Here is a 26,295-nt window from a genome sequence, read left to right on the forward strand (position 1 = left end):
GATCCTCTAATGAGAAACTGACTTTCCATAAGTCATGCTCATCTGGATTTCATTATGAACAGTGGCCCAGAGCCAATATTGAAATGGGTTTGGCCAGGGTGCAGAATGACTGCAAAACAAAATGGATTCCAAACATCTGGAAAAATGAAGAGAAGGGGAGAGTAACTTGAAGGCACTGGCTCCAGCTGACATGTGGGTACCTCTGTGTCTGCCGCAGGACTTGGGGGCTGGGCAGGGGCAGGGAGGTGGGGGCACAGCTCTGTCTCTTGGGAAACTGCTGTCTGTATGCAAAGAAAAGGGAATGGATCCTTCAAACCAAAACCAGAATTGTCTAAGAGATTTGACCAGGTGGATAATGAGCAGTACCATGTTTAAACCAGCCCTCAAAAGTCTGGGGAAAAATAATTTTCTTTTCTGAGCAAGTAAACTTATTTCCCTTGTGCCTTTAGGACTGCCCAACTCTCCTCCCTTCCCCCATTTCCCAGTTTTAATTTCCTAGATCCTTAGGATCACCACAGTTCCCAAGTCTGAGATGGAGCCAGAGAGGACAGGAAGAAATGATGAGATAAAGGCTTAACTTCCTGGAGAGGGTCATTTTAAAACCATCTGCTCAAAATGAATGAGACAAAAGCCACAAGGCTCAGCTTTTCCACTGATAATGTAATTTCAGATAAGACATTTTCCCTCCCTGGACTTTAGTTCCTTCTTCTGTATAATGGGGGTGATGCCAGTTTCCCCAGGGCTGTGCTGAGGTGAAATGGAATGTGTGTGTTAAGCTTTGTAAACTATTAAGGGCTAAGCGAACAGGGTTCTGCTTTTCCTGCCTGCTGTGGCCTCTCTCTGACCTGCACAATGAGGGCTGGCCTGGCTTGTCCCCGCAGAGCCCCACTGCTGTTCTGAATCATGTGGAATGGGCCCCCTAGTACACGCAGCACCCACACCTGACCTGTATTCCGCTCCCCAGCCTTTGACAAAACTCATGCGGATGGTACACATCCGCGTCAACTGGTAGACAGCCTCAAAGCCCTGGTTGACGGACTGAGCCAGGAGGGCAGCAAACTCCTGGTTGTTGAAGATCTTCAGGTTGCATCCTGCCAACAAAGCAAACACAGTACTTGTGGGGATGGTGAGGCTGACATGCCTGTTGTTCCCCTCCTTCCCGAGGCAATCCCTGGGTCACCCAGAATGGTGTAATTCAAAGGGCTGCACTGGAACACGACTGTTTAAAGTCTTAGCCACACACTCCACGCTCAGCACCATGCCAGGATCAGGCCAACTCGGTCCCTGCCTTGAATCCCTCAGCACCTCATTGGGGAGATGAAGTTGACATCAGTGAGAGGAGACATCAGTGAGAGGAGACATCAGTGGAGGATTAAACATTGGCCTGCAGGCACCCATTCCTAGAGCTACAAGACTGCTGAGAAGGAAGGCTGAAAGGTGGGCTGGGAGAATGGAAGATGGTTTAGGGAGGTGGGCTTGCTTTGGGACACAGGGGCCAAGGCAGGACTCCAGGGACCACAGAGCCAAGGGGCCTGGGCAAGGATGGCCAATCCCCTTGCCATGGGGAACAGGGAGTGCTGGCTAAAAGGCTACTGTGCCCATGAGTCCAAGAGGAAACTTAGGAGAGGGTCCCTGGGCACCTTCCACTCAGACTGCCTCATGCTAGGGCCAATCTGGACTACATTTTGGCCTCTGGGCACAAGGCTGGCCCTGGGTGACATTCAAAGCAAAGTGAAGGTGTGTGCCTAATTCTCTAGACAGTAAAACCAGAGACAGGCATAAATAAAGTTTAAAAGTAAACCTTTTGTTTGAATTCTTAATGCCTGAGTGCCAGGAATGTGTCAACCAGGAAAAACAGACAGAGGTACATGCCGGAAATGCCCATAAGGTGAGCGGAGGCGATGCCTATTAATTGGCCACCACTGGCTACTAGTCTTGCTGTGTGACTCTGGGCTGGTTGCTTTCTCCTCCTGAGCCTATGTCTCCTCTGTAAAACAAGGTGCTGGCCTTAAAGGTCCTCACAACTCTGACCTGTGAGTTAGGAAACCACATCCGAGTCAACTTATCCCTCACCAAAAAATTTGGGGTTGGGATTGGGGAAGGGTGTGAGCAGGATGCCAAGAATGCCTAGGGCACTTCTCACTTTCTCCAAGAGCAGTATGGTAGTACAGGGCCAAAACCAGGCTCTTGCCACCAGCAGAGCCAAGAGGTAAAAGAGAGCACTAGAGCTGGGAGTCAGTCAGTCCTAGGCTCCATCCTGGCTCAGCCACTTACTGTGTGTCCTTGGGCACATGACTTAACCTCTCTGAACCTGTTTCCTCCCTAGAGAGGACTAAATGAGATCAAAGATACAAATGTCCTCTGTAAACGCAACTGTAACTGGAAACATGGAGCACTGTTATCATTTCAGACTTCCGGCAGTCTTGAATTTACCCTGCCCGTGGCCCATCACACATCTATCATCTGCTACTCAGTGAGCAGGAAAGGTCACAACATGTGTGTGCCAAAGACAACAGCCCGACCCTGGCAACTTGCTCTCCCAGCCATCACAGACCACATTCTGCAGGTTACATCCTCAGTAGCGTTGTGGTGGGACAGCTGCAGGCTTTGGCTGGGGCTTATACTTGGGTTTTCTAAAGAAAGAGGCCTTAGATGAGATCAGCCTCCTGCCTGGTCTTCCTGCCCCGGCCCAGCCCTGTCCAAACCGTCCTCTGGTATAGCCCATCACACCTTGGAGTACAGGTAGGATTCACCAGCCCTTCCAGGTTTGGTCCCATCGTGCTTTTTAAACATTTCCTTTCACTGTCTTTTATACACCCCCTTCTCCTACCAGGTGAGCTGTTCACTGTTGCCCGTACATCACCTCTGGGCCTCTGCCCATGCTTTTCCTTTTGGAATGCCCTCACCATCCCCACCCCACCATCCCCACCTGATACCTATCTAGCCTTCAAAGCATCAATGCCTTCTCCAGGAAGCCTTCCCTGATCCAACCCTACAATTAAATGTGCTCTCTCCCCCTGGACCCGAGTGTACTTTACCTGTGCTGCTCAGTTCACTTGGTGCTTAGCACCCCTCCCTTGTGTTAACATTTGTTTCTTTGTCTCATACACCCCACTGGTCTGTGCAGACAGGATCAGGACCTCATCAACTTCTCCCTCTCCCCATGGCACCTGGCACGGTGCACCCCTGTGCTGTGAATCTCTGTGGAATGACAGGAGGGAGGAAGGAGGCCATGCTGCCTGATGTACACAGGGAGCTGTTACCCATGGGTAAAAGGCAGGGCTGTTAGAGGCTGCCTCTGCCCCCAGGGGCTCAGGGAAAAGGAAATCAAATCAACTCCAGGTGGACACTATAAACACTGAGGGGGGAGCAAAGGTAAGAAAGGTGAAGCCTTTCCAGTGACCCAGGCACACACCATGAGGAGGGGGTGGAGGTGGTGTTACCTGGTGGGATCTTGCAGACGGTGGCTGGGTGCCAGCCATAGCGCTGGTTACAGTTGGGAGACTGGACAAAAATCGCGCTGTCACTGAGGCACTCTGCGAAGACTTCCCCTCCGATGTAGTAGAGCCGCACGCCTCTCCCTAGAGAGATTCGGGTTAGGCTGGGCCAGGGCACCTCTGCCCTCACTCTCTGGCCCTGGGACCAGCTGAGGCCAGCAAAGGGAGGCAGAGCTGCAGCAGGTGCTCCGAGTGACTGATACTTTGCCAACTTCACCATGCAAATGGGACCCAGAGCCCATGCCTAAAACCCAAGAAGGGGAAATGATAGACAGTGCTGGGCTCCCACAGCCAGGGGAGGCAAATAAGAAGGGAAAAGAACCTCTGCCATTGACTAGCCAAGGGTCTCAGTCAAGTTACTCAACATCTACACCTCAGCTTCCTCCTCTGTAAAATGGAGAGATAATACCTCCCTCACAGGGTTGTTGTGAGACACAGAGTAGTGCCCAATAAGCTTAGCTGCTGCTGCTGCTGCTGCTGCTACTACTACTACTAGTACTTGGTCCCTTCCCACTCCAAGATTCAGAGATTCATTCCACAAACCTGCAGGGTTCCTTCCAAGGAAACACCTTAGCAGCCCTTTGTTACAGGGATGGCTTAATGCATAAGAAAAACTATAAAATCCTTTCTTCAAATGAAATCAGTGAAAACCCAAATACGTAAAACAAACAAGAGCCAGAGGTGTTTGGGTTCAAGTGGGGCAGATCCCCTTTTGCTGCCCTGTATAGCTCCTGAAATTGCCCCTGGCTCAACCAGAGGGGCTCTAAGCACCAGGATGATGTTTGAGAATACCCTACTACACCATCTCTTCAAGTCCCCACATTCTGTGATTCCATATCATAAAAGTACAAATATCTTTAACGTGATGATTTTATGAGCAATCCAAGTGCTACATAACACAGCTTCATCCTCCCTGATTTTTTTTAGTCATGTTCTGAATATTAAAAGGCAGACACTATGATTGTGAAGACCTTGTGGATCACACCCCCTTTATCTAGTGTATGGATGAGTGGAGGAATGGGGATAAAAACTAAAGGACAAATGGGGTGAGATGGGGGGATGATTTGGGTGTTCTTTTTTCACTTTTATTTTTTATTCTTGTTCTGGTTCTTTCTGATGTAATGAAAATGTTCAGAGATAGATTGTGGTGATGAACGCATAACTATGTTATCATACTGTGGACAGTGGATTGTATACCATGGATGATTGTATGGTGTGTGAATGTATTTCAATAAAACTGAATTTAATTTTAAAAAAAAAAAAAAAAAAAAAAAGGCAGACACTAACAATAGTAGTGTCTGTGCCATGCTTGCCTTTCTACCTTTTCTAAGTTTTCTAGAATCATCACACATGAAAGAATGATTATCTATTAATCTGTACTTTAAAGATATTTTTATTAAGAGAATTGCATATGTTGCCTTTCTCATAGATTTCTCTTTCTATGAATCCCCTTAAGTGAAGTGTATTCCTGTGGCTTCCAAGTTTTCAGAGATCTATCTCTATCTTTGAGTGGGAATGACCAAGCAACCTTAACCCTGGCCATCAACAGGGCGATATGGAATTTGAGTGCAAGGACAAGGGAGTGAGTCCCATCCCCAAATCCCAGAAGGTGCAGCACAGCCAAAGCTGGAGGTTCTGTGGGGAGGCTGCATGGGACTGGGGTAGAGGCCAGAGTGGACAGGGTCAGGGCGGGGACATTGTCTTTTGGTTACCAATGTGCCTCCGAGTGAGCTCCACTGCAGCGTTCCTGTTGACGTTAGAGAGCAGCCCGAGGCAGAAGCGCTCTGAGTTGGAGGGGTCGGTGAAGCCGTCCACTGTCATGGATGGCTGTGAGGCATGGAACGTCTCCCCAACACGCTGGTTCAGCTCATAGTAGGAGATGGAGCACCAGAAGGCAGGCTCGCAATAGGTGACTGGCTGAAGGTCTGCAAGAATGGTCAGGTTCCAGGTCAGTGGATTAGCCTGGCTCCCACTGCCTGGAGGAGACCTTGGGATGCCCTGAGAGACTCAGTTTCCCCACCTCTCTGCATTCATTAATAATATCCCCACCCCATGCCTTTTTATTGTATAAAATTTGTAGGCTACAATGGGAAAAGCAGTTTAGAGGTCTGGAGAAGCATTCCATTGGCCTTGCCACTTATGTGTTCAAGGAGTCACTGATTAAATTTATTTAAATTCACAAAGGCCCTGGGCACCCATCTGGCTTGGCCTTGACTTGGATTGAAGCAGTGTGCAAGGAGGTGCCAAGCCAAACCTGCCAAATGCCAGTGCACTGGGGCAGACCAGCATACTTTCACTGCAGGTGGGGCCATGCCACCTATTGCAGGTCAACTCCCAGCCCCAAAACAACCCCTACTCATCTCTACACCCAAAAGGGCTCTCAGCTTTAGGCTGTGTGTGGCTCTGGGCAAATCTCAGCCTGCTGAGCTACAGCTTCCAAGCCTGTAAGATGCAAGGGCTGCACCAACCCACTGGGTTCCAAACAGTTTGATGTCTGCAAATCCACATGCATGGCCAGCACTGTTTGCAGATGAACCTGTGTCAATGTCTCTTACTACAGAAACTATTTTCCAAGTGTTTTTAGATGCCATTAGGGTGTCTAAGACACAAAATCACCTAAAAGAAATTCTGAGTTTCTCATAGTTGTCTGTCTGTACAGTCTCAATCAAGGAATTCTCAAAGTAAGACTGCCATCCTGTGAGGGGTTGGTTCTTTCCCAGAAGAGCTGGGAACCCCTGAAATAGAGGTGTCCCCTTCTCATGATCCCACTTCACCTCTCACTTTGAGTTCCTTTGACTCCCATGCCCTCTTTTCACCTCCAGCCACTCCAGGTTCCACACCTGCTCAGGTACCCCGGTAACCACCACCTGCACACCTCTGCTCACACTGATCCTCGGCTGAGAGTACCAAGTCCTGCCAAACCTTCCTCTCCACCTGTCTGGATCCCGCCCAGTTGTTGAAGAATCAGGGAGTCTCCTACTCATTCTCATGCCATCTCTGACCATCAGCCTGGAATACTCACTCTGGCCCTTAAATATATTTAAAGCTGCCTGGTTACTCTGGGTGTGTCTTCATGGGAGCTGGTGTCTCCCTGCTCAACCAGGCCCTGAGGTCGCAGGGCGCAGGATGACATCTCCCCCCTCACTTTAGTCCTCGGCATGGAGCTCTGAATGAGAGTGGGATGGGAAAGCTTGCCAAGCGCAAGTCCCAGGACCCGTCTGAAAATCCTGCCCCTGTCCTTGGCCCTCTCAGCTTTCCCTGCTCATTGCATGCCAGCCAACTTCTGGGGGCAAGAAACTACCAGGAATCTGTTCACCAGACCTTTGGAGTATATGCAGACCCAAGAGGGAAAAATCAGAAGCTGTTTCACCCCACAGAGGGGGGCCCCTGGGCAGAGCACAGCAGTCCTGATCTCCTTCTGTGCAGGATCCCTTCTAAGGGTGAAGAGAACATTATCATGCCACGGGAAGACATGCCTACCAGGAACATCCCTGCACACCACCCACACCCAGAGTGGTGTGCAGGGAGCGTCAGCTGGAGAGTTAGGACACCCTAGATCAGGGGGCTCAACCTCACCACTACTGACACTTTGGGCCGCATCATTTTTTGTTGTCAGAGCTGTCCCTGTACACTGTAGGAAGCTTAGCAGCATGCCTGGCCTCGACCCACTAGATGCCGAAGCACCCCCTTCCCACCCCACCCCCCACCACACCAAGTTATGATGAACAAAGCTGTCCCCAGTTGAAAACCACTGCCCTAGATGTTTAAGCCTGTCATGGAGCACAGGCTTTAAAGTGAGCCAAACCAGAGTTCAGTCTCTGCTCAGGCACAGACTAGCTGTGTGACTGTGAGCAAACCATTAAGCTTCCTGAGCTTCAGCTTCCACATCTCCCTCCTCCAGCCACCAATGTGGGGAATCTTCTTTACCACCTGGGCTGTTTGTGGAAGGACTGAGATAACTCACAGAAAGTACTTAGAAAAATGCAAGACACATAGAGCTCTCAAGAAATGGTGTTAATAATTACAATAATCTTGATCATAGGAACTTAAGAACATCGTGTTCCTGTTTTCACCTCCAATTCAACAGAGGCAAAGGATCCTTACCTCATTCTTCTTTTCCCAGGGTGGAGCAAGGAGAGATGACTACGACGAAGGCAGGGAATCTCAGCTACTTAATGGGAAAAGAAGGAATGACCACAGCAGGAGCCTGACCCCAGGTCACATCCCAGGGACAGGAGCAGCTGTAGCCTGGACCCTGGTCCCGGAGGGTGGGCTGAGCCACATCAGCCACATCCGGCTCTGGTGCTGCTCGATGCTTCAACATTCCAATGAGATAAGCTATATTCTAAACAATGTGGTCACCAACACGTGAGCTATGTGGCTTTGGAAACTTAAAAAAAAAAAAAAAAAAAAATCGAAGAAATCTAAGTGCCATACAAATATTCAAGTGGTCAGACGACATGTCAGGCCTTCCCCACCCAGGTGAAAACCTGGTTCTAGCTCAGGCTCTGCTGACCTTGCTGTGTGACCTTGGGTAAATGACCTCTCTGGGCTCGTCTTTCTAGTCGGCACAGTGACTGCAGCACACTTGAAGACATCTGAAGCAGACCACCTAAGGTCACTGTGCTCCTGGCATGGGGCAGCCTAAAGCAGCAGCGTTGGCTGAGCTAGGCTGCTCCTGGCTTACTCAGCAAAGTGTAAAACAACCAAGAACTTCCCCCCAAATTATAAAGCCCTGTCCAGCATTTCCTGGGTTTAGTCTAAGCAGCAGAGAGGGAACAAGAGAGAAAGAGAGAGAGAGAGAGAGAAAGCACTAGACTCCTAGGAACACTGACATGGCACATCCATCAAGATAAGAAAAACCCACAGGCTACCTGTGGAATCATGTGTATCAGAACCATGATCTAGGTAAGTGGGGGCTTCAAGGAGTCTCAGGAGTCAGACAAGGGCTTGGGGTCCTAGTCCAAGAGGGCCTCCCAAGCAGATCTGAACCCTTATCTAAACATCCCTGCAATTGGCAGAGATGCACAGACTGCGTTTTGCAATGTCATGGAAAACACTGGATGCAAGAGTCTGACATAATTAGGAAGATGCCAGTCTGCGGAATTGTGTAGTCAGGCCAAAGGCAAAGTTTGAAGGCTGCCACTTCAGAGAGTGATGTTTGGATGAGCTGACCTGCATTCAGGAGTGACCTGGAGCTGCACCTCAGCCATGAAGTTAACTCTTCTCTGCAAACAACTAAAACCCAGCCCTGCCTTTCGCTGCCTTCCCCCTCAGCTGCCTCCTCCAGGCACTTCTGTGAGAGGAACAGAAGACCAGAAAGTTCAGCCACCACTCTGGGTTCTTCATGAAATGGCACTTTTCTTTTTTTAAACTGTATGCAAGCCTTCATTTCTTTTGCATCGAAGGACTTATCCACACCATGGTTAATACAAGAGAAACAAAACATCAGGACACCATTGAAAAGAGAAGGCTGTAAACAGAGTAACCATGAAAGAGCACCTAGCTTGGCCCTGAGCTTCCTAGCAGACAAGGCAAAAAGTGAGCATAATATGCTACATGGCTTTGGCTGGTGGATGGACAATGGTTCTTAGTTCTGTGGGGAAAACAAAGCTTGTCCTGACAGTAAATCATAAAAAAAGAAATCTCTCTAGTGGTAACTCCAGCATGCAGTTTCCCAACAAATGCAGAAGCAATTTTACATAAGACTGCTTCTTGAAATGGAACTGAAGACCTAGCATTGGGAGCCTCTCTGGGAACACAGCTTTGCAGGGGTTAAGGTAACGCAGCCTGGGTGGAGAGTGGGTGATCTTCTCCAGGCCAAGGACCCAGAGCCTGCCCTTTAAAGAGCCCTGCGCCCACCCAGCCAGACTTGTGAGTCTGTGCTAATCTCTCTTCCTCAGCAGAGGTGTTTGAGCCGCAGAAGCCTCCAGCTTCAGCATTCTGGGCCCCTGCCCCCACCGGCATGGTGTCGGCCAGACTTCTCAAGTGGCATGGGGCACTTAATCCATTACTGGCCCCCTGCCAGACTAACGCATTGGCTGGCTTCAGTTTTGAGCACTATTCCAAGCTGGCACAGACTTTTGTGTTTTGTTTAAGGAAAAGAAAACAGAATAAAACCCAGAAGGCAAAACTTGGATTAAGGGACGCCTATTAAAAACACGTGCAAGAGATCCAAATCTGGTAAAGGGAAAGGGAGGGCGGTGAGGCAAGAGGGGGAAATTAACTTTCTACTATAAATCGAAAGCAGGGAACAGGCAAGGGCCAGCAGCACTGATGCTGCGAGGCGAAAGATCAACACACAAGCAGACAGGCTTGACCTGGACCATCTCACCTGGGAGAAGCTCTGTGACCCCACCCCACCCCCACCCCACACGCTGCCACTTCTTTGTCTTTGCGGTTCCCTCTCCTGAAGGTCCTTCTCCTTCGCCTATGAGCTCACTCAACCTTTAAGGCCCAGCTCAGGGGTCTGTGACACATCCCCCCACATCCTCCATGCAGAGTTAGCCTTTGTTGGCGCCACCTGCGTGCCTGTGCTTCCCACGCTAGAGGGTTAATCCTCTGTGGCCCCAGACCCAGCTCTGTATCCAGCATCCGGGGGACTAATTCCAGCCTCCCTAAGGATTAAAGCAACAAAACCAAGCTGTACATAGAAAGAACCCCCTACTCTTTTTGCGTAGGAGGAGTTACTTGCAACTAAGTGACAAATTCTAAGAGCTGGACCCTTGGGAGTGTGAGAGACAACCAGCAGCTGACTTCCTGTTACCAAATCGCCTGCCTGTAATTTCACAAGCTTATGGATTTCAGAGCTGGAGGTGGCCTTGGGGAAAAGTCTCCTGCAGCAGCATGAAGACCCCCGAACCGGCCCGGGCCTGGGAGCTGGACCCGCTGTCCCACCGCCCCTACCTCTCCCTCCTGGCAGGGGGGAAGCTACACTCGGCCCCCTGCACCCTGGGAAGTGTATCACCTCCTTAAACTCCAGCTCACCCAGGGCTCCAGGGCACCCACTGGTACCTTATTTTCCTCAGTCAAGGCCCCACCCAAATGTCTCACTTGAAAGCAGGGAACAACTTACTCACCCGGCAGGATCCAGCTCGTTATCTGGCTTTCCTCTCTCTCCACCTGCCTCCTCCTTCCCCTCCATTTGCCCAATCCTCTGACTTAAATGCTTAGGAAATTCCAGGTGACTCACCCAGCAAGATGTGTAATAACAGGAACATCACCTGCTCACATCCCCTTCCCTGCAAAACAAAGCCCCGAGGGTGTCCCGAGAGCCTGCCTTGGGCGAGATGCTGACCCAGGTCTCAATCACTGGCCTCTCGAGAACATTCCTTATGAGAAGTGCTTTATTGTGGAAGGAGGGTCCGCCTTCCCCAGCCCTGAGCCCTGGGGCTAATGCCTGAAATAGGAAGGAAATGAAAGGAGGCGGCAGATGTCTTATACTTTATTCTTTCTGTATAAGAATTTCATAATAATTTCTTTTAAAGAAATAATCAGATGTCCTGAGGCAAAGCCCCTGTCTTTCTCTAGGAAGAGCTCACTGTGTACCTGTCTCCATCCCACCTGTCTGGAACATACTGGCCCTGGAGAAGAAACGCAGAGGCTACCTCTGATCCCCCACCTTTTATCTGCCCTTCGGTCCACTGCTGACCAACTAACTTGGCCTCTATTTCTCAATGCAAACTACTCTCCGAAGGCTGCCCTTGAGCTCCTGATGGTCACACCCAAGGGCCCCTTCTTACGTCTCCATTTTGCATCTCTGCAGAAGCTGCCTACTGGCCACTGCCTTTGGAGCTTCCCTTCCCTATTCTCCACCTGGTCCTCAACCTCTTCCCCAGCCCACTCCTTCCCCAGGGAGCCCCCCATGAGTCTATCTTTAGCTCTCTTTCCTTCTTGATCTGGGTCTCCCCCGCTGCTGAATTCATCCACTCTCACAACTGCAGGTGAATCTTCATCAGCATCGCCAAGATGACATCTATGGGTTGGCTGATGGGATTATGAGAGAAGTGAATAGTGGTGGGAGAAATGCTGGATAAAGCAGGTCTCCTTTCCAAGACTTCTCAGACTTTAATCATGAGTGTCCTGAGGGCTCCAAGATGGCTATATAGAGAGTACAGGCTTTCCAAAGTCAAACTATCAAGAACTGTTTTTCTCTTCTCCCTCTTTGGAAATGACTGTCATACATGCTAAGAGCTTCCAAATCTGTACTCTACCTCCAGCCTCTTTCCTGACTTCCCAGCTGCTTCCTGGACATATTTACACATAAGCAACTCACAATCATCTTCCACCTCCCGGGAGTCCTGCCCTCACCATATTCCCAGTTAAAGTACAGATTTCTCCTTCAACCACATTCCCAGTTCCCAGCCTGTCAAATTGTCCCAATTCTGGCTCATGAACATATCTCAGATGGCCTCATGCAGTCCCACTGCCGTTTCTCTAAAGCACTCATCTTGGCCTTCCTCACTACCACAGCTTCCCAAGAGATTGTTTTGTTTTGTCTCCAGGAATTTCCCCTTGAATTCAGATTCCACAAGGTAGGCATATTAATCTTTACAAACCAATCATCAGACACCTCCTACTCCCCCCTCCCCCCCCACACACACACTCAAAACCCACCAACAATTTTATTCTGTAGGCAAGAGGGGGTCCAGGCATGACATTCGAGGCTCTCATTCCATGTCCCACCAGCATTGTCATCCTCATCTTCCCTCGTGTCATCTCTACACACCAGCCAACCACAATGCCACTTCCTCAAGAGTACAGCCTGCCATTTCGAGTCATTCCTTCCATCTGCAATGTCCTTCCCTCCTTTTCTGCCTCTCGATGTCCCACCTGTCCTTCGAGGCCCAGTTCATATGAGTCACAACCTCTCTGCAATTTTCCCCACCCCATCCAGAACTTTCCTCCTGGACACATGCAGTTCCTCCCTGGGCACACTTGCTTCCTTGGCATCACAGGTGGACATGGACACCTCCAGCAAATGTCTAAGTGTTCCCCCAGTTTCATATCCCCAGCATCATACATACTAGAAATGCAACCAACGAGAATGAATAACAGATGGCCCAGATGCACGTCCCAGTTAGAATACTGTTTGAACAATCAGTAAGCTTACATCATCTGCACTACTTATTGTATGATTATCTATAGTCCTGCCTCATTTATCCTGAAAAGGCCCTAACCCCCTGGATGGCAGGGTCTGTGATTCCTCTTCAAGCCCCCCATACAGTGACTGGGCAGGAAGAGCCTGTGGAATGAATGAGTGAGGGATAGACGGGCAAGCAGGCAGGCCCCTGCCCAGGAGCTACAAGGGACACCAGGGGTGCCAACCTGATATTTGTCCCTAACTAGAGGTTAATACACATCCATCTCTGAGCCTTGTTCTTCTGAGTAAGAAAGGGGGGAGCTGGTCTAAACGGCCCAGCAAGGCAATGTGCTGGGGATGGGAGAACGTGCTCTGGACCTTCATTTACTGGCTGCGTGACCTGGAATGGGTTAATTAACCCATCTCTTGGTTCCCTGATCTATAAAATGGAAAATTATAATGCTACTACCTTATAGGGCTGTCATGAATATTGTGTTAACATTCATGGAGCACTATGAATAATACTCAAAAAGTAGTAAATTCTCAATAACATTTGCATCATCACCACCACCATCTCATTCTCTTCCAGCTATAACCCCAGGAATCTATGAGATTTGGAGGAGAAGGATGAAACCAATATGTTTTGAAAGCACAGAAAATAGGGGATGTGAAGGCCCATCAGGCAAAGAGGAAGCCAGACCTGTTGGCACCAGGGTCTCACCAGGAGTCCTATCCCTAACGTGATCACTGACTTATTCTCTGATTCAGATCTTCCTGCAGATGTGTAACTAGACCAGTGCAAAGCAACACCCACTCTCTGCTGGCCAGGCCTGGGGACTGTTCCTTCATTTGGAAGAAATGACCTGACAATTCTCATCTCTCAGGCAAGCAGTAGGGATGGAGAGCTGTGTCAACAGGGGACTCTACCTTAAGTCCAAGCTCAAGAACCCATCCTGTCATCTCAGCCACCCAATCTAGAAGGGAAGTCACAGCAAACCCCTCCCAGGGACAACTGCACCTGAACCAGAGTCGGGGCAGAAGCCATCCCCGACTTGTGAACTCCTCAGGGTTTCAAAGCCATGTGCCTGCTCTGAAGTCTGTCTAATGAAAATGCCGCCTGGGCCAGTGGCAGGTAATACAGCACAAAAATTAATTCTAACCCAGGCAAACTCAAAAGCTGAAAGCCCAGAGTCAAGTTCATAATCATGACCTTTCATTTCTCAAGTGGAAACCTGGTTTTCACCCTACAGAGTTTGTTTTATAATAACTCAAACAGTCCTTTCACTCTGGAAATTTGACCTTCCCTCTGGAAAGCCTAGGAATCACCGTTATATTATTTTACAAAGATGCTAAAACAGAGCCCCAAACACATTTCACACTCTCCCCTTGACAGCCTGTTTTAAAGGGTTTTCAAGCATCCCCCAATATTCCAAATGATGAATTTCTTCATCTAATGCTATCAGTTAAGGACTGGAAGCAAATGGGGAACAAAAGCCAGCCCATCCACTCTTATTCACCAAGCTCAAATATTAACTACTTCTTTTCCAGAGCCACACATTAAACCCCAGCAGTAAAGGCCAAACCAAAATCAAACCCACATTTTCTAACACTACAAGACCACAACATTAAAAAAAAAAAAAAAAAAAAAAAAAAAAAAAAAACCCCATAATAAAAAAAAAATAGATATTTCATTTGTTTTTAAGCCCTTTGGCAGGCTCGGTGCCAGTGCCACAAAGGAACAAGACCTTCCCACACCAGATCATTGAAGGATGCATCTGGATTATAAAAATGAATCTGAGAAATGAAATAAAGCTTCAGTGGCTGAGAGATTTCAGATGGAGTCAAGAGGACACCCGGGTGGACATTCTTACGCACTATATAGATAACACTTTTTAGGTTTTAAGGTTTTGGAATAGCTAGAAGTAAATACCTGAAACTACCAAACTCCAACCCAGTAGTCCTGACTCTTGAAGACAATTATATAATAATGTAGCTTACAAGGGGTGACAGTGTGATTGTGAAAACCTTGTGAATCACACTCCCTTTATCTAGTATATGGATGGATTAGTAGAAAAATGGAGACAAAAACTAAATGAAAAATAGGGTGGGTGCGGGGGAATGATTTGGGTGTTCTTTTTTCCTTTTAGTTTTTATTTTTATTCTGACTCTTTCTGGTATAAGGAAAATGTTCAAAAATAGATTGGGGTGATGACGGTACTGTGAACAGCTGATTGTACACCACAGATGACTGTATGGTATGTGAATATATCTCAATAAAACTGAATTTAATTTAAAAAAAAAATGAATCTGAAAAACTGACCTGGGGTCCAACATCTGAGGGATGGTCATGGAAATCATGGTCCAACTATTGCTCCAAAACATTATAATTCAAAATGATAAACGGGACATGGAAATGTGTTCAGGAAATAATGCAAAGAGAAAAACAGAATGAAAAAAGGGATATACACTATGATTGCAGGGGTGAGGCACAGATACATATGCCTGATCCAAAAAAACAGAGGGAACATGATACAATGAAGAGTTGTGTTAGGCTGGTGGGATTATGAGCACATCTGCTTCTTTTTAAACTCCTTATATGTTACTGTTTTAATAAAAACTACATAATTGTACAATGGAATGTTCAGAAAAAGAACAAATAAGTGTATCTGGAACACAGCTATGAAAATTAGGGGGCTGGATTCTGCACAGCTGCTCGTGGCCATGTATCAAACCGCACACATATGCTTGGCTGACCACAGACCCTTGTCTCCCAAGCATGAGGTTTGGGGGATTTTCATCCACTCACGTCTAACCACCACCCAGGGGAGACACAAACCAGGCACAAGGTTGCCTTTCCTGCCACCACTGTTCTCAGGTTTCCCCGTTCTGTGGGTGACCCCAGAATCACTGTAACCAGAAACCCGATGGGCTGAGCTGGGCCGATGCAGGAGGGGTGAGGGCCTCCCCTTCAGCAACCCCTTCTCCCCCCGCTGATCACCAGCCAGGGCTTCAGGCCAGAGGGGGTGACAGTCATACGGACAACGAGATACTTACCCAAGTTATTGTGTGCTGGGGACATCGGATTCGGGGACAGGTTTGGAGAACCTGTGAGGCAAGACAGGATTATCAGACGTCATCAAAGATTCTTGGCCTGAAGAGTCAAATGACTGAACATTTACATCAAGATGGGGTAGCTCAACACAGCAGGAATAAAGTCTGAACTGAGACTCCAAGTCCCAGGAGAAGGCCAAACCCCATAACCCTGCCTGTGCTTTCCCTCTCTGGGTCCCAGTTTCTTCACCTGAAAGGAATGGACTGGGTGCGTGATCTCGGAGCTCTCCGCCACGCCTTGATGGGTTTTTGATCCTAACTGAGACCCCCAGCACAGGGCAGCTGAGTTCTCAACCAGGATGGGGGACACTGCCCTGTACATGCCTCCAGGAAAATGAAGGGAACTGGGGAGCCCCTCGCCCCAGTACTCAAAGACACAGGCAGTGGCAAGCTGGCCCTTCCAGATATACCAGCCGCTGCTCTCTCTCAAGTAAATGAAGCACAGCTCAGGCACTGGAAATACCAATTTCCAACCCTTTCCTCAGGTTCCAGGACACTCACAAACCTACCCCAAGAAATCCTGCAACTCAGCAACCAGACTGTCATTTCACATAAGACACGACCGTGTATGTGCGGAAAAGCCCAAACCTACCAATTCTTTTTTCCTCTATGACCCTCTCTCCACTCCACACTCCAGAAAAAAGGAAAAAACCTGCATGGCATTGGCCACCTCCCCACCCTACCCCAAATGAACAGTTCCTCTTGTTCATCTGTTATTGGGATCCACCTGGCTACAGAGAGTTATTTGTTTACAAAAGGCTGGTGGTTCTGGCTCCACTGGGTCTCCCAACTCCACCAGCTCAGAGCCCATCCCTGAAATCTGCCCGTATCTACCAGTCCTTGCTGGCTGGGTCCTGCATCCAGCTTCAAGTATAGGCACTTGGAACTCTTCATGGTGGCTCTTTTCTTCTCCCCAACTCAACTGTAACCTCCTGGAGGGCAAGGGATGAGTCACGGATTTCTTTTCCTCCCGCATGGCACCTAGTCCAGCAGGGGGTGTGGAATAATCACTGGAAGGAGCACACCCTCAGAAATAGTCCAGGGTTCTAGACACGCCACCACCCGTCAGCTCTGTGACTTTGGCAAAGTTGTTTAACCTTTGAGCCTTTTTTTTACCCTGAGACATAGAATGTGGATTATAACATCATCTATTGTGTGATACTACATGAAAATTAAGTGAGATCATGCATATAAAAACGCTCACACCACACCTGGGTCAGAGCACTCAAGAAACGCTTGTTTCCTATTCAGCAGTGGCCCGAATCATGGCAACCGAGGAAGGCTAGGGGAGCTTCTCTCTGGTCTGAAAATGGGTAAACTTGTGTGTCATGGGAAACAGAGGATGGATAAGGTGATCCTCTAGCCGTGACGGAGGCACAGCCATGCGCAGCTGCAGGGAAACCAAGCCCCGGAGCTATTGGACCTCCTTCCAAATGGGCAACTTTGAGTGGAGAACAGAAAATAAACAGGAGACCATCTCCCCCAGGGGCTGGCAGGAATCCACGGAGCCCAGTCTCCACTTTAGCTAAACGGTCCATGTTCACGGCAGGGCCCAGCAGGTCCGCTTGTGGGAGGGGAAAGGGGACAGAGAAAATAGGGCAGAAAGGAGGGAGAAGAAATGAGAGCCAAGAGGCTGAAAACGTGACCACTCTTCCCAAATGCGGACCCTTTCCTTTAGTCTGTTTACTTTTATAACAGTAATCATCCTACAAATATGAAGAGCAGCCAGGAGGGAAGAAAGGAAGGAGAGAAAAGAAATACAGCATCTGGAGAAATGCTGCTCAGCTGGCCCGCTTCCCATGTCAGCATTTAAGAGCTGCACACTTGCAGCGGTCACTTGGCATCGAATTCAGGAAGGTCTTTGACGCATTCCAGATGAGTTCACTCTGCCAGCCACTCACCGTGTGTGTGTGTGTGTGTGTGTGTGTGTGTGTGTGTGTGTGTGTGTGTGTGTGTGTGTGTGTGTGTGTGTGTGTTGGGGAGAGAGGGGAAGCGCCAAAACCAAAAGCCCCATGATGCCCGTGCTAGATTCCATCCAACTGCCTTTACAAGGCAGATGCAAGTCTGATTCTTTCAGGGGTTGCACAATCTCTTTTGGGCTGTGTGCAAGGGCAGGAATGGAACACGTGCACGGCTCTCCCTTTCTCCCCAGCCAACCACGTATAGTGCAGCGCGCATTCTATGTGGCAGCTGGGGCTCAATTCCAGAAGCTGCTGATTTGGAGCCAACGTGGTCCCAAAGCACACTACGTGGAAACATCCGGAGACGTGGCTGGAGAGAACTGGCCTTATGGCAGGAGCACATGGGTCATATTTGGTCTCCACAGCGAGCTACTTCAGGGGTCTTCACTGCCCACTGGCAAAGACTTTGCCTCCACCCTCAGGTTCTCCTTGTCTCTCACCTGAACTATTTCTGTGGACTCTTTACTAGTGGTCAAGCCCACAGCCCTGCCCCCATCAGCCCAGCCTCCACCCCCCTGCCAGCAACATCTTACGAAGGCACAGATCTGGTTAAATCCTGCAGAGGTGCCCCATCAGCCAAAGGGTAAAGGCCAAGTCAACACCTGGCTCCTAAGCGCTGTCTGATGGGCCATCCCATCTCTCCTCTTTTTGGGGGAGTATGTACCCGAGCCACACCAAGCTCATGGGCTGTATACTCTCTGGGCTCCACACCAAGCTCACACCATTCCCACAAGGCACCAGGCTGTCCTGCCTACACCCCGACTCTGCCTGGCACACCCTTTGGCCACCCTGACAGCTGGGCCACTACCTACACATTTTCAAGATGCAGCTCAAGAAAATCCCACAATGCAAGGCACCGCCCTGCTCCCAACACCTCCTCCCCAGGCTGGGTTAGATGTCCCTGCTTTGTGCCCCTGATGCCATGTGGTATCTTCCTTCAGAGCATATATGAGACCACACAGTAACTGCTGGGTGTCCTGCCCACTTCCCCCATAAGCTGTGATCAACTCAGGCTGCTTGTCTTTCCCAGCACCTGGCACAGTGCTTGGCACATAGTGGCAGCTCTAAACATTGGACAGAGGGACAAGTGGGCAGGCAGGAAGGCAATCCCCTCAGTTAAGATTAAGCCTACATCCCTGCTTGGCTCTCACCTGCGTCCATGCTGTGGGTCATCTGGTGGTCACTGGTTTCTCCATCTTCACTCAGGTAACCAGGGGGTGGGGTTTCTGGGAATCAGAAGAAAGTGGTTCAGTAAGTGGCCCCCAGGGTGTGGGGTCTCAAAACCCCTTCTGCGGTCTCAGCACACACCCATACACACCCACACCACTAGGGCAGCGGCGAGTGCGGGAGCAACGCTGGGCAGCAGCCACGGTACAGTCCCCTGGCCGAGGGCCCTGACACCTGGGCTCTGCTGTCCTCACTCCTGTCCGCCTCCTGGGCCCTACCTGGATCCGAGCCCCCTTTGTGTGCACTCTCCCCAACTCCCCAAGTCTGAAATGCTTGTTCCTAGAACCTCTGCCAGGCTAATTTTTTTCCATCCTTGAAGGTCAGGTTTAAGCCCCAATAGGTACAGGGAAGGCCCGAATTTGCCCCAGTCCTCACTTTTCTCTGTCTCTGAGAAGGTACCTTCCTCACCCCGTCCTGTCTCCTTTGATGTTGTTGTTATTTATTGTCTTTTGGGGCTGTATCTTAGCTTCCCAATTAGGTTGCAAGTTCAAGGCAGCATGGACCCTGTGATCTATTTCTCTGTCCCCACCCCCAGGTCTGCTGAGTGAGTGGAAGAGCAGGTGACTTATCCCCTAAGGATCGGGGCGACTTGTATGAAAGATCTGAAAGGGTTGTGACCTGCGGGCAGGCCTCAGGCTTTCAGCCCAACCTCAGCACCCTAAACCTATTCAGGGTGAAAGTCAGTCCAAATTAGAACTCTCTGAAAGGAGGACAGCGTCCCATAGGCTGCCAAGCACCCTTCCCTGGAGTAGGGACAGTGCTGGTGATTCACACATTATCTGCATGTAAATAAGAGGCTTCTAAAGCACTGGTTCTCTTGGAGAGTGGATCACCCTTCTCCCTGTGGAGTGAAAACTCAGCATTCGACCTCACCCCCCACTTAGCTCGCAATTCCTGCATGTCGAGGGTCTGAAGTAAGAGCAGCCGCAGTCCTCCAAGAGGCACAGCCCCAGGCTGCCAGGGATGGCTGCTGCCAGGCCCCTGGGTTCGCCCCCTGCCTCTCCAGCCTCCCCCGGCCACCCCTGCAGGCCCCGAGGCCGTCGGGGATCCTGCCCGAGCGCCAGCACCAGGCCTGCGAGGGCGGCGAGAGAAACACAGCATTGCTATTTCCGCTTCCAAAATAAATGACCGCACCGAGGCCGGCGGGCGGAAGGGTCACTCCGCTCCTCGGTGCCAAAAAAAGCATCATTAGCGAGCGGGGAGCTAAGGCCACGAGTCCTCTCCCAACAGGGATGTGGCCGTGAGTCAGAGGCCCGCGCGGGCCGCCGCGCTGCGCAGAGATGGGGCGACGGGTGTGCAGAGATGGGGTGACCGAGCGGCGGCGAGCTTGCTCCGCCCACAGCGCCTACCTGGAATATTGCTCTGGGGCTCGATGCCCGCGGGGAAGTTAGTGTTTTCGGGGATGGAATGGCTGTAGTCGTCCAGCGGGGGGAACTCGGCCGGGATCTCTGTGTGGCGCGGCACCAACACAGGAGGTAGAACTGCCCGGAGGAGACAGAGCAGAGGCGGGTCAGCGCCGACGCCAGGCCGCCAAGCCCCCCCCAGTCCCCCACCCCCGAGGCTGCGGACCCCGCCCGCCTGACAGGCGCATACCTGGTGTCTCCACTCTCTGATAGTGGTAGGGATTCACGCAGACCTCATCCTTCTTCATGTTGAAGGCGAATTCACACAGCTCCATGGCCCGCAGCTCGTGGTGGCTGTGCAGGTCGGGCCATCGCCACAGGCGGCAGTAGATGACATGGGGGAGCCCCTTCCGATGGGACACCTGCAGCCGGCCATCCAGGGACCTGCCCCACGGGAGGCGCAGAGAGAGAGAGCATGTGGATTTGGCTCTTCTCCAAAGTGGGGTCTCACTCAGCTCCCAGCCTTTGCAGGGAGAGATTTAGAAAGTCTCCACCCCTCTGCTCCCCTCATTTCTCTCTGACACACAGCAGGGGGAGGGCAGAGAATCACTAGTGACTGTTAGTAGCTGGAAGGAAACCCAGAGGTAGAAAAGAGAGGCCCACCAAGGAAGGCTGAGGGCTCCCCATGGCTGGCAGAGGGGGCCTGGGACCTGGCATGCCCCTGGCAAAGGTGCTCTCCTAACCAGCCCCCACTCCAGAGAGAACACCCCTCCTTAGGAAGCAGAGGGGTTGAGGGACTTGAACCCCACCCAGAAAGCATCCCTGAGCCACTGATGTGGTCCCAACCCAGAAGGAGGTGCGTAGGGGGTGACAGGACTGAACAAGATAATGAGAGTTCTTCACGCACAGATGCAAGGATCACAGGCCCCCTCAGTCCCTCTTATGGACCCTCACCCAGCTCCTCCTTCTGAAAGCTTACATGTTAGAAAACAAGAGCAGAAACTCTCCTTTTTAGCTGTTGTTTGAGGTGAAGCAGAGAGGGAAAGAGAGAAGTTAAGGGGAGTTAAAATGGTGAACGTCTATGCTGCAGACTTCTGAGAGTTCCTTTCAGTTTGAGAGTTGTTTGCAGGTTGGCCCAGGTATAACCATCCACACCATCTCCTAATGTGGAGGCTGCCAAGCTCAGGATTAGGAAAGTTGCATGCAGTGGGCAGAAGAGAGCCAGGGGCTCCCTGTCAGGCTCCGTTCTCCAACTACACCCAGGGCCAAACAGACCCACAAATGGCCAGTGCCATGTCCCCAGGCAAGCAACGTTCTCTGTGGTGATTAAGCTTCCAAGCAGCTGTGACCTGATGCCCACCTCTAAGGCCAGGCTACTTGAGCTGCCAGAGTGGCCCCCAACTGCCACACACACACACACACACACACACACACACATGCTGAAGCTTTAAAGCAAGGCAGAGAGATCCCACTCTCACTGTAAAGGCTGTTCAAACATCAAAATCCCATCCTCAAAGCTTGGCCTGGACCCAGTGCCACTCAGCAGCAGATTGGGTCTGGAGAAGGCTGCTTCTCCCAGACAGGACTAGAGCCCACTGAGGAGTCTACCATCAGTGGCAGAAGAGGGAGAAACTCCCATTCATTCAGAGTCTGTTAGGTACCAGTTACTGCATTTCCCCCCGTATTATCTCATTTAATGCACAAACCTATTTTGCAGATGAGGGAATTAAGGCCCAAAACTTATATGAGGTCACGGATCTGCAAAGTGGTAGATGAAAAGGGATTACCAAGGGTTATACAGCTGGCCTGCTGAGTTAGTTTTCCTGGAAGCTAGAGAAAAATGTTCTGCAAGTCTTGGCCTAGTCCCTTTCCTGCCTAGTTACCCTACAGCATCACCCATCACCAATGCTTAGATAAAAGTGTGACCCACAGGGAAAAACTAGAATGCAGTTTTATATTTTTATATGCATAATTTAGATATGCAATATTATATGTATTATAGCCAAAAGGTAACTTTTTAGTCAAGAAACAATTATTATCTATGTCACTAAACCATGTGGCAGCTATGGTTAATATTTCCATCCCATACTAAGCCATGTGTTGGACTGTGTTTTCCAAAGATGGTCACAACACTATCTCCCATCCCATTCGCTCTTCTTACACTGTGACCGCAACACTCTTCCCCTCCTGAGTGGTGGGTCCAGGTCATCATCTCCCCTTGAGTCTAGATGGGCCTTTGTGGATCTTGGCCAACGAAGTCTGGCGAAGTGATGCTATGTGATTTCTAAGGCTAGATCATGGAAATGCTGTGCACCTCCACCTTCTTCTCTTTGAGATGCTCCCTCTTGGAACCCAGTCACCACATTGCAAGGAAGCCCAAGCACCCCCATGGAGAGGCCACTTGGAGGCGCTCTGGCTGACAGCTAGCACTGATCACCAGACATGTGAGAGCGCGAGCTGTAGGATGACCTCAGCCCCCAACCTCTCAGTCAGTCAGTCACCCGAGTCTTTGAGTCTTCCTATTTGAAGCCCTAGACATAGTAGAGCAGAGACGAGTCATCTCTGTGATACTCTATCTGAATTCCTGACCCATGGGACCCAAGAGCAGATTTTTTATTCCACTAAGTTCTGGGGTAGTATATTACACCGTCCCTGGAACACCACGTTCCTGGAGGGCCGGAACCTCGGCTTTCTCATCTGTCTATCTCTTCAGACATTTCTGCACAGAGGCAGTCATCTGTCAACGTGCCTGCCCTCTAGGAGCTTGTAATCCAAAATTAGGTAAACAGGATACACAGAGCAAAGGAACAAACAATGACTAGGAATAGCAGTAAGCACTCTGGTATATACAGCACCTCAGATTTCCACATCCTTTCACATTCATTCCTCTCTTTTGATCCTCACAGCTGAGAGACAGGCATATGCAGACCATTTTACAGATAAGAAAACAGAGGCTGGGGGAGGGGGTTATGACTTGGTCAGGTTCACTGAGCTCTAAGCAGCCAAGCCAATGAGAGACTCGGGTCTTTTGACTCCTGGTCTAGTTTCCTTCCTACCTCTTACACCATTTCTCTAATAAACATGAGAACCATGAAAATAGAGACTCGCATTGCTCAAGGTGGGGTCCTGGACCAGCAGCGTAGGCAGCACCCAGAAGCTTATTAAAAATGTAGACTCTCAGACTCACCCCAACCTAAATCAGAATCTTCATCCCTACAAGATGCCCAGGTGATCTGCATGACAATAAGCTTAATCACCTCTACAGACCATGACAACTGGGGAGCTCCGGAGTGGCAGAAAGCATTATCAGCTAACAGTAAGGCAGGGAGATAGGCAGGCTTCTAGAGGGATGAGAGATTTAAGATGAATTTATTGAGCAAATATTTTATGAGCACCTATTACGCGCGACACTGAGGTTACAATGGTGAGGAAAACAGACCTGGTCCCTGATCCCTTGGAACAAGACGGATACGAATCAGATAATCATACTGATAAAGCTACAATTACAGAGAACAAAAGTGTCCTGAAGGAAAAGTACAGGGAAGCAATGACCATGGCCCCACTTTGCTGAGACAAGGCATTTCCGATGCCTTAGCCTCAGACAATGACAAGGCATCTCTGAGGAGGCGGAGGCTGAACTGAAGGTCTAGAGAATACGTAAGAACTAACCAGGCAAAGGGTGTGGGAGAAGGGCATTCCAAGGACGGCAAGAAACATAAGGCTAGAGGCACTGAATGAAGGCCAGAGTGCCTGGAGCACAGAGAGAGAGGACCAGGGATCAGACGAGGCTGGCGTGGAAGACAGGATTGATCTGCAGGGCCCTGGAGGCCAGCAGGAGGAGTTCTGCCTTTTCTCTAAAGTCCTAAGAAGTCTCGGAAAGGTTTAAGCAGGGCTGTGCATGTGTGTAAGAGACTGACCCCCATGGTGACAGTGGCTGTGTGTGAAGAGCAGATTGGGCAGAGTGGCCGTGGGGGGTGCAGAATGAATGCAACGGATGCTCATGAATTAAGAGGTACCCACTGAAGTACTACTCTTTCTACCCCTGGGACCCAGGGGACACGGTTTTCCTAGAGTTGGACGGGGATGGCAGAGAACCATTTGCAAGCTCTCTCCACGCCCCTTTATGACAAAGGGCACCCACTAGTCTGAATAAACAATTTATGGGCACTCTGTGAGGGGTTAGCCAGATGCCACCATAGGCACCAACACAGAACGAGAAATGGAGGAATCTGATCAAACTCTCCAAGACACTGGCCTGGGACCAGGTTGGTCACAATGACCAACCAGGAGCTGCTACCTTAGGGCATCTCTAAGGATGTAATCACCACCCTCCCATGGGGCCTCAGACCAGGAAACCCCTACAGCCAAAAAAAACAGTAATTACCAGGCTGAACAAGAGAGGAGAGAGGACAGCCTGGGACTTGTCCCTGCTGGATCTGGACTCGTAAGGTCTGGGGTCAAGATGGGGTCCTACCGTCTCCTTGCTGTAAGTCACTGGGCAAGTCATGTGCCTCTAGGACCCTCAGTGACCTCACCTGTACTATGGGGACATGCTTCCCCTCCACCAACCTCCCGAAGCTCGGGAGCCACGTGAGAGCATGTGAAAGTGCTTTGTAAAGCACCACACGAATGACAGTCACTGTTCTAAACGACAGCAGCCTACTCTCCAAACCCAGCTCTTGACAAATGGGGTGAGTTACGGGGTGACAGAGGAGAGAAAGGGAGAGTGGGAAGTGGTGAGGGGGACACAGAATTATTCAGTTGTTCCCATTCTCTTGCAAAGCAGCCAAGTGCCCACAGATTTGGGAAGTAACCAGCCACGTTTGCTCTTCAGTGTTTGACAAACACCCCAACAAAGGACCAGCTGAGCATCCGCAGTCTCCTCTGCAGGGGAGGGCAACCGTCCCCTTGGATGCCTGCGCCTGCCCAGGAGGCTCTGGAGAAAGGCTCAGGCCAGCAGGAAGGATTAACGGGACTGTGGAGGGAGTCCTGCCCTGGGTGACAGAAGGGGGTGGCCCTACTGCTTTAAAAAATACTAACACAGGGTGGAAGGAGGGGGGGGGGGTGGAGGACAACACACGAGAAAGGTGTCGGCTTCCTTGGGGCAGAGAACCTAACAGGGTGGGACAAAGGTCAAGGTTCCGTCAGCCCTAGACAAGGCCTGAGCCTTTAGGAAGAGAAGGGGGTCGGGTGGGGCAGAGGCTCTGTGCTCTCCTCCCGGTCAGAGCGACGCTCACACACAGCTCCAGTGTGCAGGACTGGAACACAAGGAGCCAGGCTCGAAGCGCAAAGAGGACCCCAGAGCCTCCCACCTGCTCAGGGGCCTGCAAGGGAAGCAAGGACCGAGTGAGCACAATGTGGGACGGCCACAGGGGACCCGGAGCTCCGGCATGCCACAAGTCTGGGTGTGAGTGGAGTTATGACCGGTTGCTCTGGCTTTTGTAGATGAAGGATGGGAAGGGGAATTGAGTTGGCAGTGAAGGAAGGACAGGAGGTTTATCACCTCCACAGGCAGAGAACCTTAGGCTCCCGATTCCTCATCCAGTCCCTTCTAGGTTACAGGAGCATCTCCCCTCGGAGGCTGAGGAGCTTGGCTGTTAATGGAAGAATTAGGGCAGAGCAGAAAGGTTCAGGCAAAGAAGAAGGGGAGGAGGAGGGGGCGGGGAGGGTGGTTCTGGAAAAAACACAGAAGAAAATCTTCGTGACCCTGGGTAGGCAAAAATTCTTAGATACCACATCAAAAGAGGAGGGGAGGGGGCAGGGGGATGAGGGAGAGCAGCAGGGCCAAGAGGAGGTAGCAGAGGGAGACAAGGGTTGGAAATGTCCTTCAGTCAAACACAACAAACCAAATGGATGCATTTATCTCTGCCCTTCCCAATACCATGAAAATTGTTAGGAAAGGAATAAAAAGAAATAAAACCAAAGGGTAAATATGTGTGTGTATATATATATATTCCCCATCAAGACAATGAGGAGAGAGGAAAAAGCAGACAAAAGATGTCAACCTAGCATTGGAAAGTGGAAAGCAGATGGCTGAATGGTGACAGATTTAGCACAGAATGAGCTGAAACCAA

General features: G+C 50.2%; 1 protein-coding gene across 2 annotated transcripts in view; it reads right to left on the reverse strand.

The window, feature by feature from the left end:
- The window catches only part of SMAD3 (SMAD family member 3), a 119,065-nt gene that overhangs the window by 1,626 nt on the left and 91,144 nt on the right, over window positions 1–26,295 (reverse strand). For both annotated transcript variants that reach the window (XM_037833610.1, XM_037833611.1), the window contains 7 exons: window positions 20,472–20,665; window positions 20,228–20,359; window positions 18,803–18,877; window positions 15,634–15,684; window positions 5,210–5,422; window positions 3,444–3,581; window positions 947–1,091 (listed from right to left, as the gene is read on the reverse strand). In XM_037833610.1, coding sequence (XP_037689538.1) covers window positions 947–1,091; window positions 3,444–3,581; window positions 5,210–5,422; window positions 15,634–15,684; window positions 18,803–18,877; window positions 20,228–20,359; window positions 20,472–20,665 — 948 coding nt within the window. The remainder of the gene's footprint in view (window positions 1–946; window positions 1,092–3,443; window positions 3,582–5,209; window positions 5,423–15,633; window positions 15,685–18,802; window positions 18,878–20,227; window positions 20,360–20,471; window positions 20,666–26,295) is intronic.

This window comes from Choloepus didactylus, chromosome 4 (genome assembly GCF_015220235.1).
Source record: "Choloepus didactylus isolate mChoDid1 chromosome 4, mChoDid1.pri, whole genome shotgun sequence".
NCBI lineage: Eukaryota > Metazoa > Chordata > Mammalia > Pilosa > Megalonychidae > Choloepus > Choloepus didactylus.